This window comes from Strigops habroptila, chromosome 5 (assembly GCF_004027225.2).
Source record: "Strigops habroptila isolate Jane chromosome 5, bStrHab1.2.pri, whole genome shotgun sequence".
NCBI classification, from domain to species: domain Eukaryota; kingdom Metazoa; phylum Chordata; class Aves; order Psittaciformes; family Psittacidae; genus Strigops; species Strigops habroptila.
Genome location: NC_044281.2, coordinates 16,934,921 through 16,949,770, shown reverse-complemented (window position 1 = coordinate 16,949,770; position 14,850 = coordinate 16,934,921). Strand labels below are relative to the sequence as shown.

Here is a 14,850-nt window from a genome sequence, read left to right as displayed (position 1 = left end):
AAAATGGATTAATTTTTCTTACCAGAAGCTTTAACAGCATCACGAGTTTCACAGGGGTCACCAATGCCATATTCATTTTCAGCAAAAACCCTGAAGAAGTAGGATTTGCCTTCTTCTAAGTTAGTTATCCTGCAGCTTGTCTTTGGACATTCTGTTGTTACTGTGGACCATGACTTTCTTTCTGCATCACGTTTTTCAACGACATAATTTGTGATTGGACTGCCACCATCTATTAGTGGAGGTTCCCATGTAATGAAGGCAGAATCCTTAGATGCTTCCTTTACAATCAGGTTAATTGGAGGGCCTGGAGTATCTAGATACACACAAGAACCCCACATTTGATCTAGTAAATAACAAAACCAACCAACCAAAAACATGGTTAAAAGTTACAAATATACCACAATGGGGAAAAACCTGACACTTACCAAGGACTTTTACAACAATAGTGTACGCCTTTTTGCCACAGCTGTTCTCCAGACTGAGGACGTATTTTCCAGCATCATATTTGTTTACATTTTCACAGCGCAGGAAGGTATCAAAATCAGTTGACTTGATATCCAATCCTTGTCTGTCTCTTAGGTTGGCACCCACTTTAGACCATGTAATCTTTGGAGGTGGACGTCCTCTTACTGGCACATAAAGTCTCATTGTGACTCCAGCACGCAACACAAGGACTTTCCTTAGTTCTGCATCAAGTTCTCCTTCAGGAGGAACTGTGTGTTTAACAAAAAACATGCAATTAAAACATATTCTTTAAGACTATCACAAAAGTTACTGTGACAAAAAGTCCCTCTTTACTGGCATTTCACCAACTTGTTCTCATGCCTGTAATGATGTAATTGATTTACTGTCCTGACTCCTGTTTCAGGATCATCGGCAAACTTGGCATTTTTTTGCACTGATTTAACTTTTTTTTTTTACCTTTTCCACCATTTATATTACCTATCATATGAAGAAGTCTCATAGTTCCTCTAGAATTCAAAGGAGTTTCAAAGCCTCCTGGATTGTACTGCTTATCTTGAATCAAGACAGTTCTGGGTAGCAATGCTTTTCACATACAACAAAATGCATACAGAAGCCAGCATGGCTTTTATGGAGTAGGTGTCATACAGTTAAATGGTGTGTCACACAGATGCTTAGAATAATAATCTTTGCTTCAAATTATTTAGAAGACTTGAATAAGAATATAAGTTTTAAGAACAGAAGTGAGATCTGAAAAGTCTAATTTTAGGATTAGAGAAAGAAAAAATTCTTGAGGATCCAAATTAGGAGTCAGAAATGTATCTAGCATACAAAAGAAAAAAAGCAGACACGAGTCAGATTCTACTCAGTTCCTAACTGCCCTATTCTTTTCCAAATTAGCCACTTTTAGCCTACATTTTTTGAGAAAATTCAAAATTAACCTGCTTCTGTGATCTGTGACAAACCCTGTCTTTGGAACTTATCCCATGAATTCAAGCAGAAGTTAACAAGGTAATTTGTTTTCAGTGAACATACTTAAAATGTCTTTGGCAGTGTGTTTATCAGGAACATCGCTTGGATCACTGTATCCAATCTTATTGACAGCATAAACGCGGAACTGGTACTCTGTATCTTCTATCAGCCCTGTTACCACAAATCGTGTAGCCTGTAAATTCTTGGGTAGGTTGCATCTGACCCAGTTGTCTGTGTCAGCTCTTTTTGCTTCTACTAGATAACCAATAATAGGACTTCCTCCATCATATGCTGGTTTACTCCATGACAGGCTTATTGAATTACGAGTAGTATCAACCACTTTTGGGAAAGCTGGTGGGCCAGGAGGATCTGAGAATTAAAATAACAAAGTTATTGTACCAAATGCTGTACAAAAGTATTTAGAAATAACCATGGAAAATATCTGAGGCTTTTAGCTTACATTGAGGATCACGAGCATACACTGCTTTAGATGGTGCGCTAGGCTTGCCAGGTCCAGCCTTATTCAACGCTATCACCCGGAACTCATATTCTGTTCCTTCTTGGAGTCCAGTAGCCTTAACAGTTCTTTCAATGACAGGCTTTCTGTTTACCTTTGTCCAGTTAAGAGCCTTAGTTTCACGCTTCTCAAGCATATAACCAGTTATTGGTGATCCACCATCACTAGCTGGTGGCTTCCAGCTAACAGTCATGAAGTCTTTTGTTACATTGCTAATTATTGGTGGATCGCAAGGTCCAGGTACATCTGTGAAGATTTATTTGGAAGTTATATTCACATTCATAAGTATACACAGAAAAACAATTAAGCTGTCTCACACAGGACTTACCATATGGATTCTTAGCAACTGCTGGTTCAGTGAAGATAGGGTCTCCAACACCATATTTGTTTTCAGCACATATGCGGAACTGATACTCATGTCCTTCAATAAGTTTCTCCACTGTGCAACTCGTAATGGGTACATTGGCACTGACTTGGGCCCAGTTTGGTCTGCTTGTTTCACGCTTGTCTACAATGTAATTAGTAATTTCTGAACCTCCATCTTCCAGAGGAGGCTCCCAAGAAAGCATTGCACGATCTGCATACATATGTTTGATTTTAACGGAGGCCGGTGGACCAGGCTTATCTAGAAAAAATGACATCACATTGTTATAGCTCTATCTCTTGCTTTATCATTTAACTAAAAATGTATTTATTAACAGACAGTCTTTAGCTTACCAAGTACTTTAAGCTTAATGGTTGCTGACTTAGTTCCACTTGCATTTTCAGCGGTAATAGTATAGTCTCCTGTTTGCTTCCTGCTAACACTGAACAACTCAACTGTAGCAAGATTTCTCTTAGCGGTGATCTTAACACCTTCAGATGGCTTTAAAATTTCTCCATCTTTCTTCCAGCTAATTGCTGGCATTGGCTTGCCATATACATTTGCCTCCAGACGCACATTAGTTCCAGCTTTTACTGTAAGCTGTGATTGCATAGACAGATCCAATTCTATTCTGGGGGGAACTGAAAGGAAAAAGACCAAGAGTTAATCAATCTAGTAATATATAAACATGTCATTCTTCACATGAGGGTGAGTTCAACATGCACAGACTTTTATCAGAGTTCTCAAATGCTTTTGCATTTCTTACCATTTTCTGGATGAATGGTCACTGGATCAGAAGGCTCAGAAGGTCGGCTAATGTTAACTGCTGTCTTAGCAATTGCTCTAAATTGATATTGAGCATTTTCTTCTAAATCAGTAGCTGTATACTCTTCTAATGGTATTTGATGTGGAGTTGTATTGCACCGAACCCACTTATCACCAGGTAATTTGCAAGCTTCAACAAAGTAGCCAATAAGTTTGCTACCACCATCATGTTTTGGTCTTGTCCATATCAGTGAAACAGTACTCTTAGTGACATCAATAACTTCAGGTTTTCCAGGGGGATCTAAGGCAAATAAGATCACGTTATAATCTGTTTTGCAAAAAAAGCTAACATATGAAAAAATAGCTTTAATAATACTGGATCCTATTTACAGCATACCCACACAGTGCACTCACGGTAAACATGAAAATATAAACATAAGGGGAAACTGAAGATCATAAGGAGTTGAAGGTATATTGAAAATGACCATAAAAACAGTAGTCTCTTGCTATTTATTGGTGTGTTTTGCTTACCGACTGGTGCTCTTGCTGTGACAAACTCAGTTGGTTTACTAGGTTTACTTGCTCCAGCTCTATTCAATGCATAAATTCTGAACGTATACTCAAGGCCTTCGATGAGCCCCACACAAGGGTATTCAGTGGAGCGCACAGCTGTGTCATTAGCTTTCACCCACAGTAAACTGTTTCTTTCTTTGCGCTCAATGAGATAACCTGTGATTGGACTGCCTCCATCACTATCTGGTTTATCCCAAGCAACAAAAATGCAGTCCTTATTGACCTTGGTAATACGTGCATTCTTTGGTTCACTAGGAACATCTAGAAAGAAATACAAAGATAGGTATCAATCACATGCTTTCTTACTAGGAGGATTAAAAAGAGAAATGCTGCTATCAAAAATTCACATACCAAATGGGAACCTTGCAATCATCTTGCCAGAAGTAAGTGGCTCAGAAATCCCAAAACGATTTTCAGCACGAACACGGAACATATACTCTTCTCCAGGAATCAGTTTTCCAATTCTGCAGCTTGTCTTTGTGACAGAAGCTAAAGCTGTTACCCAGTCTCCTCGGCTTACATCACATTTCTCAACTACATAGTTCGTAATGTTACTGCCACCATCTTCGAGAGGTATATGCCATGCAAGAGTGCAAGCATCTGCATCTATTTCAGAAATATCAAATGGAGGCTGTGGTGGGCCTGGTTTATCTGTGCAAAAATATATTAAGAAACAAGGGATGAAAGAAAATAGAAACCACTGGAATATACTAAAACTAGTTTTGTATAAAGCTAGGTTTAAAAATAATCAAAAGAAACATACCCATAACTATCACTCTGATTTTCTGACTATCAGTACCAGAGCTATTTTCTGCAGTAAGAGTGTAAAAATCAGAATCTTTTCTAGTCACATCCTTAATGATAAGAACAGAAGACTTTTCTGCTTTATGTACAGCAAGGCGACTGGATGTAAGTACATCTTCATCTCCTTTCAACCATTTACAAACTGGCTGAGGCTTCCCATATACATGAGCTTCAATTCTCAGTTTCTTTCCAGCTTTGATGTGAACATGATCAGGCATCAGAATCTTAGGTGGGACTGAAAGAAAATCACATACAGACATATAAATTCAACTTCTGTGACATATTAATTTACTTTTTCTTATGTTTTCATGTGAAGATTCTCTGCTTCTCTCTTTAGTGAGAAAGACTTCCTACACCAGTAGGAATGACTTGATAATTTTTAATTTAGGTTCCACTTATGAAGAAGTAGAGATTCTGCAGTGGGCAATATCTATTTCGGTCTTTTATGGTCTCGTACACTTTGTAAGAGAACATTTTTGAGTTTGGATTGCCTTCTCACATGTTAATGTAGAGGCTATTGCACTATTAATGCACGGCACATAATTCCTCATCTGGAACTCGTTGCTAACTTATTGCAGACTTTCTACAAGACAAACATGAAAGAGAAGAAAAGAAAGACTGAAGTTCTCGCTGAACTAAACCCATTTCCACATTTAATCCTTTTATACCCTTGAATTACTCTTCTACTTCTTTTGTACAAAATCTTTCAGATTTCTTCCAAAATAAACTTGGCAGTATGCACTTTGCTTCCTGCTACTGGCTAGTTTTCATTGTCTTTTGCTCTGTACCTTCCTCTTTCATTGTCACAAATAAAGAAGGCTCTTCTCATCTGCCCCTTACCCCTACATGTTTCTCTGCCTCAGGGACCCTGACACCTTAATTAGGCCAACCTGTCCTCCCTCCCTTTTGCTTTACATTCTCAACCAACTCTACAATATAAACAACTTGTTTTATCTTAAAACAGGTCCCACTTTTGGCCCCATTTATCTCTCAAACTACCACTTTGACACTTTTTCTCCTTCATTTTAAGTTCACTGAAGACATTTTTATTTGTCCTTAGTTCCTATCTTCTGGTTCCAACTGAAACCACACTTGCAAAATTCTCTAATAATTCTGAATTAGTGGTCAACCCTCATCCTTTCTAATTTTTCAAAATATTCAATACAGTCAAACATAATCCTCCAGATGACCTCATAGAGCATATGTCTTTCTGGGACTCACTCAATGAACTAGAATTCTTCCTCATTTCATTAGTAAAGCAGAATATTACAACACAGATAGTATTTAGATTGTTACTTACTGAGTTGTTCTTTAATTTCAAATACTCCTTCCGTTTCTCTTGGCAAACTTACTCCTACGGCATTTCTAGCTGCCACTCTAAACTTGTACTTCTTTCCCTCTTTCAGACCAGCTACAACAATGGAGAGATCTTTAACAACTGAATATTCTGTCCAGCGATCTGCTGGTTGGTCATCTTCTTTGTAGCTAACAATGTACCCATCAACTTTAGAGCCTCCATCACGCAATGGTGGCAGCCAGCCTAAAGTAGCACTATTCTTCGTAATTTCAGTAACTTCAAGTTTTCGTGGTGGATCAGGTTCACCTTTCAGGAGGAAAGAAATTAAAAAAAAAAAAAAAACACCAAACACATTAAACATTGAATTTTCAAGATTTTCTGACTATTGAATATTTGTTGAATTATTGGACGTTATCCATGCTAACTCCACAAGGACAATATGAAAAAGAACAAAATTCTTAATAATTGCAAAGGTACTATATTCATAGATTGTATTATTTGAAAGAAACTGACACAGAAATATTAATGTTTATCATTGAGTAGTTAATGACATTGTCCAATTTAGAAACACTAACTTTCTAAAAGTTACAAAATCTTAATAAAATTAGAAAGAAAATACAAAATGTGTGTAAATGCATACTTACTTAAGGGATCTGATGCTAGAACTGGTTTTGGTATGTCACTTGGAACACCTGATCCATATTCATTCACTGCTGCTACTCTAAAGTAATATTCATTTCCGGCTACAAGATTAGCTATTTGGAAACTAGTTTTCTTCAGTTCTGCAGTGACTGTTCCCCAGGTCTTCCTGTCAGCCTCACGTTTCTGCAGGATGTAATGAGTCACTGGGCTACCACCGTCATTCTCTGGAGGTGCCCATGAAAGATGGCATGACATCTTAGTGACATCTGAAACCTTGAAGTCTGACACAGGTCCAGGAGTATCTGTAAAGAAATTTCAATTTATGCTAGTCTGTAATAAGCTAAAATTAAAGGGGACTAACAGCTTCCTATACAGGGGGAGTTAGTGTTAGCTGATGATACAGTTGTGCTCAAAAACTGGGGTAATAAAAATTCCTGCAATTTTTATTACAGATTTAATATAGTTAAAAAATTGCCTAGGGGTATTTCTCTCATTACTTACCCAGGACTCTGACGTTCACAAATACAGCCTTTTCTCCAGCTGCATTAACAAGTGTCAATGAATATTTGCCTGAGTCATCACGTGTTGAATTGGGAATGACACAGAAGGCCATAGTGTCAACCAGATCAACTTGTCCTTTTCTGATAACGTTATCAACACCCATTCTCCTCCAGGTGACTTTTGGTGCTGGGCGACCCCTAACAATGGCAAAAAGTCTAATAGGGCATCCTGCCCTGACTGTGACTAACTTTCTCATGCTTGCATCCAACTCAATCTCAGGAGGTTCTGAAAGGGAAAAGTAAAGAAACAAAAATGCAGTTTAGCACATGAAATAAAATCAGAGCAAATAAAGTTTGCATGTCAATACTCATAAAGATAATGGGAAAACTCACCAAGTATTTCTTTGGGAGACACAGCTTCTTTCAGTTCAGCTGGTCGGCCAAGGCCAACCTGGTTTTGAGCAGAAACTCTGAACTCGTACAATTGGTTTTCATCCAGGCTGGTAGCTGTAAATTCTGTGTGGATAACTTGGGCAGCAACATTGCATCGTTTCCATCCTGCTTCAGGATCAGCACCCTCAACTTTTGGCCTAATTTCTACAACATACCCAATAATTGGAGCACCACCATCATACACTGGTTTTCCCCAGCCAAGGGTTATGGAACTCTTTGTGCTATCGACCACTCTCAAGTTTGTGGGAGGACCAGGTGGCTCTGAAAGACAATAAAAATTACAAATAAGAACACAGTTGTGCAATTTAGCAATCTGTAATGTTAACATTAAAAAAAAAAAGCAGCAGAATACAGCAGTATAATACCTATTGGGTCTTTAGCTACTACAGGTCTTGACGGCAAGCTTGGTTCTCCAAGTCCAACTTCATTTTCAGCACTGACACGGAACTGATATTCATGACCAGGGATGAGATTAGTAACCTTCTTGCGTCTTTCTGGGATTGCAGTCTTAGTAACAGGAACCCATCTCAGTGATCGTTTCTCTTTCTTCTCTAAAATGTATCCTGTAATTGATTTGCCACCATCATATTCTGGTGGATTCCAAACTACAGTCATCTCTTCTTTGTTAACTCTTGTGACATCTGGAGGGTCAGGTCGTCCAGGTCTATCGTATTTTGTTTTTGCAATAATTGGGTGCGTTTCTGTTGGTGGACCAGTGCCCATTTTATTCTCTGCACGAACTCTGAATATATATTCATTACCTTCAATGAGGCGTGTCACATTTGCATAGTTTGTTAAGACAGAGGAAGAGTATGTAGACCAAACCATACGCTTGCTTTCACATTTTTCCAGGATGTAGTTCTGTATTTCACAACCACCATCATCTTCTGGAGGGTCCCAAGTAACAGTACATCTATCACTTGAAATGTCAGTGACTTTCAAGTTTCTTACAGGACCTGGTTTATCCAAGACAATAACAGTAGCGTATGCTACGAAACTACCAGCTGTGTTAGTTGCAGTGATCACATATTTCCCACCATCGCTACGCCTTGATTTTGTGAGAACAAACTTAGACGTGTCAGACGTTGTTTCAATACTGACTCTTGGAGATCTAGTTAGATCTGTGGCATCTTTGTCTTTTGTCCATACAACTTCAGGCTGTGGTTTTCCTCTGACTCCAGCCTCAATTCTAATTGTGTCACCTGCTTTCACAGTTAGAACCCCGCTTAACTTTAAGTCTAGAACTGGTTTCTGCAAATCTTCCTTCACAACAACTTCACCTGTTTTTACCCAGTTACTTTCACCTGCCTCGTTCTTGGTTTGAACTCGGAATTCATAAATCTTATTTTCAATACATTTGTCTACCATGTAGTGTGTTTCCTTAATGCTGCCTTTGTGAACCCTTTCCCATTCATCTGAATCTTTCAGTTTTCTCTCAACATGGTAACTTAAATTGGGACTTCCACCATCATAATCTGGCCTTCTCCATTTCAGATATACAAATGTCTTTCCTTTCTCTGCAATGTGAAGATTTTCTGGTTCTCCAGGCTTGTCAATAGGATTGATGGCAAGGATAGGAGTTTTGGTCTCAATGCAAGGACCTGGACCTATTTTGTTTTCTGCACAAACTCTGAAGAAGTATTCACGGTTCTCTATAAGATTTGCCTTTATTAATCGTTTAGTGATATCAGAGGAGACAATTGACCACCCTCTCTGGTTTGGTTGACGGCACTCTACTATGTAATTTGTAATTTCAGAGCCACCATTATCCACTGGACTCTCCCAAGCGATCATACAAGAATCTTTTGTGACATAGCTTATTTTCAGGTTCTGACATGGTCCAGGTCTGTCAAGTACATTAATGACAGCAAAAGCTTGAGCATGTCCACAGCTGTTTTTAGCTGCTATTATATATTTGCCATGATCAGATCTTTTGGCTTCTTTCACTTGTAGTTCAACATTAGGTAGATCTTGGACTATTTCAACACGTTTTTCTTGGACTAGTATTTTGCCATCTTTAGACCATGTTATGTCAGGATCTGGCCTGCCTTTTACTTTACCAGTAATACGGATTGTTTGGCCCACTCGGACAGTAATTATGTCTCGACAGGTCACATCTAGGCTTACTTCTGGAGGAGAAAGAATATCTTTTGCAAGCACAGTTTCTGCCAGTTCTCTTGGTTCTCCCTCTCCCACAATGTTGACAGCTTTTATTCGGAATTTGTATTCACTTCCTTCTATTAACCCAGGTACTCTGAAAGCACATTGTCTAATGAGTTCATCCTTATTAATCCTATTCCACTGCGTAGTTCCAGTTTTCTGACATTCTACAATGTATCCCAGGATCGGGCTGCCACCATCTTTGAGGGGCTTTGTCCATACAAGATCAGCTGTTTCTTTGGTTTTGTCTTTTAGTTTTGGATTTATAGGTGGTCCAGGAGGAGTGATAGGACGTGAGGCTTTTATTGGATCAGAGCTTGGAGATGGTTTGCTTAAGCCCACCATGTTTTCTGCGAAAACTCTGAATTCATATGTGTTGCCTTCAAAAAGACCGGTGACTCTGTATTTCATATCGAGTATTGGTGCCTTATTGACACGCACCCATTTACCAGACGCTTCCCGTCGTTCAAGTATATAACCAGTTATTGGAGTTCCACCATCAGATTTTGGTAGGGTCCACGACACTGTTGCAGCATTTTCTGTAATATCACAAACAGTTGGTTTACCAGGTGGTGATGGTGGATCAAACATATGTTTAGCAACTGTTGGTTCTGAATCAAGTGGTGCACCAATGCCTATCTTATTTTCTGCCCGGACACGGAAAATATATTCACAGCCTTTCTGCAGTCGTGGAATCTTAATTTTTGTGTGACTTGTTCCAGAGCTAACCAATCCCCAAGTTTCTTTCTTTGATTGACGTTTCTCAACAATATAATTTATTATAGGACTCCCACCATCATCTTTAGGAGGGCGCCAAGAAATAACCATATGTTCTGGTGTTACTTCAAGAATATTAATAGGACCAGTTGGTGGGCCAGGAACATCCAAAACTGTAAGATGTAGAGCAACAGTTTTGCTTCCAGCTGCATTAGATACTGTGAGTAGATATTCTCCTGTATCTTTCCTTATACAGTCTTTGATGGTAAGTACAGTTGAATAATTGTCAGTCTCAATCTTGTGTCTGCCATCTGATTTAATTTCAATGCCATCAGTAACCCATTTTGCAGTGGGAACTGGCACACCTCTCATAATCGCAGGAAGTCTTACTGTGGTGCCAGCTTTAACAACAAGACCTTCAATTAATTTCACATCTAGGTCCACAGATGGAGGTACTGAAATTAGAGAAAAATAGAAATTACCTTTTCAGGGGAAATGCTTAAAGAGAGAAATAATCAGTGAAAAAACATGAAAAACTAAAAATTACCCAGTTTTTCTTGACACTCTATTGGTATAGTTGTATCTGGAAGGCTAAGACCAACAATATTCTGAGCTTTCACACGGAATTTGTATATTTTTCCTTTTTGTAGGCCTGTAACAACACAGTCTAGCATAGGGACTGTCTGGAACTTTGTCCACTCATCTGCACCATCTTCTTGATATTCCACCAAATATCCAGTTATCTCAGCACCACCATCACGATCTGGTTTATTCCAAACAAGGGAAACTTCAGTCTTGTCAACATCTACATGATGCAGATTCTTTGGTGGCCCTGGAGGATCTTTTAAATGACAAAAAAGAAATGGTTACTAGGATGGCTAATCTATGGTAGCAGTGTGCAACGTTCACATTAGTAACAACAAGATAATCTCAAAAATTACCAAGAACAATATGAACAAAACAAATTATATAACCAACGAACACTTACGCAGTGGATCTATAGCTTTAATAGGCTTGAGTGTTTCCACGTATGGACCTCTACCATACTGATTCTCAGCTGCAACGCGGAAGACATACTGGATGCCTTCCATCAAATATTTAGCCAAGTGACTACGTTTCTTGGAGGATGATGAGATGGCAACCCACTGTGCAGAAGCTACATCTTTTCTTTCCACCACATAGTTGGTAATGACAGAGCCACCATCATCTTCTGGTTCCATCCATGTGAGATAGCAAGAATCACTTCTAACTTCACTGACTTGCAGATTTCTGGGTGGACCAGGCTTATCTAATATTGACAAAAATTGAATCTGTTATTTATTTGATAACCAAAATATTTTTTTACAAAACTTAGTAAATGTCGAGAGAAATTAATATATATAATGTAATTTTTAGTCCTTTTTCTACTGTGCATTTCTTATAACTCAGTTTATTGATATTTTCCAGAAATTAATTATTTCTTAATCTCTAATTATAGAATGAAAAGATGCATTATAAAAGGAACATCAAAAAGATTACCTAAGACCACGACTTTTACTGAAACAGTCTTCGAACCAGCTGGATTTTCAACTGTCAGGGAGTAAATTCCACCATCTTCATGAACAGTGTTACGAATTTCAAGCTTACTGCCAACTCCTGTAACCTCAATATCAGCTTTGGGTGAGACCTCACGATCTTCTTTCTTCCATGTAACTTTAGGGAATGGAACACCTTTAATAACAGCACTAAGTCTCAGGGTATCTCCAGCTTTTACATGCTTTTCTCGGGCCATGTTAGCATCAAGTATCAGCTCAGGAGGTTCTGGAATCAAAATGATATGTTTTTAGAAAATAATGAAGAAAGAAAAAATCTCTTCTTAAGTAAAGTTATCTGATTTTATTAAACTCACCAAGTCTGTCCTTTACTTCTACTGGATCAGGAACATAGGCTGGTTCAGATTCACCTGCTGCATTGACTGCCTTGACCCTGAATTTATAGGTCAAACCCTCAGTAAGGCCAGTGACTTTGTATTTTGTTTCAGGACAAGAATCTGCTGTAAGATTAGCCTTTTTCCATTCTTCGTCTCCAACCTTCTGATATTCAACAAGGTAGCCAATTATCTTGCCATTACCATCATGACGTGGTGGTTGCCAAGATAAATCAACTGAATTTTTCGTTTTATCTACTGCTTCTGGATTAATAGGTGGACTTGGTTTTGCTGTTCCAAAAAGAAAAAAAAAAAAAGGAAAATAAAGAAACTATTAAAATTATTTTCTAACGGAAATGAAGAGTGCATTAAAATTTCAATGAGAAATGATGTGTAATACTTTACCAATTGGATCTCTAGCAAAAATCGGCTTTGATGGTGGACTAGGATCACCAACACCGATTTCATTTTCTGCTGAAACACGGAATTCATATTGACAGCCTTCAAGGAGGTCAGGTACTTTGAACTGAGTACTGGGGAAAATTGGGTCTTTGGTAAGTCTGACCCATCTTGGAGCCATTGTTTCCTTCTTTTCTACAATATAGTTTGTTATTGGCTTGCCTCCATCATATGGTTTATTCCAAACCACTACTGCAGAGTCTTTGGTAACATCCTTAACGATTGGTTGCTCAGGTGCATCTGGAACACCTGGGAAAAAAAAGAAAAAACAAAAAAAAGATAAATATTTTATGAGCTCTACAAACAGAGTAAAGATTAAAGTATCAAAGTAGGATTGAAAATGAATAACATACGGAAACGGTCCTTGGCTTTCATCTCATCAGAGATGAGTGGATCACTTATGCCATAAAGATTTTCAGCATAAATTCGAATTTGATATTCTCTTCCTTCAAGCAGCTTAGGAATTTTGCATGTTGTCTTTACTGTAGCAGATGTAACTGGCATCCACAAGTCTCTGTGTGTATCCTTCTTCTCAACAATGTAATTTGTAATTTCACTGCCTCCATCATCTAATGGAGGTTTCCAGGAAACTATCATATGATCTTTATGAACTTCATCAAATATAACTGGGCCTACCGGAGGTGATGGGCGATCTGTTTAAGAAAAAATAAAGCATACCCATGCTTTTATAGGAATCATGTAAGACAGATTAAACAGTGTTGATACAGTAAATATATTATGAAAGTAGAAACATGGCATCACAGTTTTAATAAGGAATCAACACCTCAAAACTATTCCTTTTTAATACGTGTTTGACTTACTGGACTTAATTCCTTGGTTGACATTTTCTGCAGTGTTGACATTCTTTGAATGCATGTAAAGACATTAAATTATTCATGCTAAATAACTTAATCCAGAGTTAACTATGTACTCTAAATTAATAAATAGTATTTCAGTATAAATGAGAACACAGTTAATAACATTATTGTAATAAAGAACACATTTTAATATTTACATTTTATATAATTCAATGAATGCTAATTACTACTAAAAATCATAGGCCATACTGTTGTTCAGTAAAACCTACCAACAACATTAACTTGACAAAATCCTTTTCTTGATCCTGTGCTGTTCTCCACAGTAACACAATATTTGCCTGAGTCTTCACGGACAGATTTTACTATCCCCAAGCAAAGAGTTGTAGGAGTTGTCCTGATCTTTGTACGGTCATCTTCTTTTACAACAATATCATCCTTTACCCAAGTAACCTTTGGTGTGGGCTTGCCTGAGTAACGTCCAGTCAGGCTGAAAGCTTCACCAACCCGAACAATAAGCTTGTCTCTGAAGTCAAGGTCAAGTGATGGAGGAGCTGAAAGATGATATTAAAACCACAGTGCCCACAAATGTCAGCAATATTAGTAAGAAAAAGTAAGGAATCAGTAAACGTAATTGCTGTTTTTAAAAGAAATGTGACAATGATACATACCAATTTCATCCTTGCAGGTAATTGGTTTTGTGCAAAATGATGGTTTGCCTTGCCCCACAACATTGCAAGCACTCACACGATACTCATAGGTGTCACCCTCTTTCAAGCCTTCTACAGTGTATTTCCTATCAAGCATTTTCTCCTTTGTAACTTTGTGGAATTTTTCTTTTCCAATGAGACGGCTCTCTAGAACATACATGGTGATTTCTGAGCCTCCATCGTATTTTGGAGGATTCCAAGTTAATGTAACAGAGTTCTTGGTAACTGCTTTTACTTCCAGGTCTTCTGGACGGTCAGGAACAGCTGTGGACAAACAAAAAGAAAATACAGTAAATGCACTTTTCTGCATATTCATTTCATATGACAGTAATCCAAATCTGAAAATATACTTACTTATTGGAGATCTAATAACAATTTCTTTGATTGTCTCTGTGAATGGACCCATGCCAATTATATTTTCAGCTGCAATTCGGAAAAAGTAAGCTTTCCCTTCAGTGAGTCCCTGAACAGTAGCATTCTGTCTTGTAACTGTGTAGCTTACTGGAGTCCAAGCTCTATGGTCAGATTCACGTTTTTCAATTATATAGTTGGTAATAGGAGAACCACCATCATCTTCTGGAGTAAACCATGTCAATTTGCAAGAGTCACTGGTCAGGTTCTCAGTAAGGAACGGCATTCCAACTGGGCCTGGCACATCTGAAAGTAAAGAAGTATTTAAGCACAGGTGCTGAATGTTATGAAATTTTACTTGTTCACAAGGATGAAGTTGCTAT

General features: G+C 38.1%; 1 protein-coding gene across 1 annotated transcript in view; it reads right to left on the bottom strand.

Annotated features, from left to right (window-relative positions):
• Positions 1-14,850, bottom strand: part of TTN (titin) — a 253,250-nt gene that overhangs the window by 53,540 nt on the left and 184,860 nt on the right. Inside the window, exons 192-215 of the mRNA XM_030485587.1 lie at positions 14,471-14,773; positions 14,078-14,380; positions 13,679-13,960; positions 12,945-13,244; positions 12,538-12,840; positions 12,115-12,423; positions 11,745-12,026; positions 11,215-11,514; positions 10,774-11,067; positions 7,715-10,681; positions 7,290-7,610; positions 6,898-7,182; positions 6,399-6,698; positions 5,758-6,060; positions 4,417-4,692; positions 4,005-4,304; positions 3,612-3,914; positions 3,082-3,381; positions 2,669-2,956; positions 2,280-2,576; positions 1,895-2,197; positions 1,498-1,803; positions 426-713; positions 23-313 (exon numbers count right to left, since the gene is read on the bottom strand). Of these exons, the coding sequence (XP_030341447.1) occupies positions 23-313; positions 426-713; positions 1,498-1,803; positions 1,895-2,197; positions 2,280-2,576; positions 2,669-2,956; positions 3,082-3,381; positions 3,612-3,914; positions 4,005-4,304; positions 4,417-4,692; positions 5,758-6,060; positions 6,399-6,698; positions 6,898-7,182; positions 7,290-7,610; positions 7,715-10,681; positions 10,774-11,067; positions 11,215-11,514; positions 11,745-12,026; positions 12,115-12,423; positions 12,538-12,840; positions 12,945-13,244; positions 13,679-13,960; positions 14,078-14,380; positions 14,471-14,773 (9,804 nt within the window). The remainder of the gene's footprint in view (positions 1-22; positions 314-425; positions 714-1,497; positions 1,804-1,894; positions 2,198-2,279; positions 2,577-2,668; positions 2,957-3,081; positions 3,382-3,611; positions 3,915-4,004; positions 4,305-4,416; positions 4,693-5,757; positions 6,061-6,398; positions 6,699-6,897; positions 7,183-7,289; positions 7,611-7,714; positions 10,682-10,773; positions 11,068-11,214; positions 11,515-11,744; positions 12,027-12,114; positions 12,424-12,537; positions 12,841-12,944; positions 13,245-13,678; positions 13,961-14,077; positions 14,381-14,470; positions 14,774-14,850) is intronic.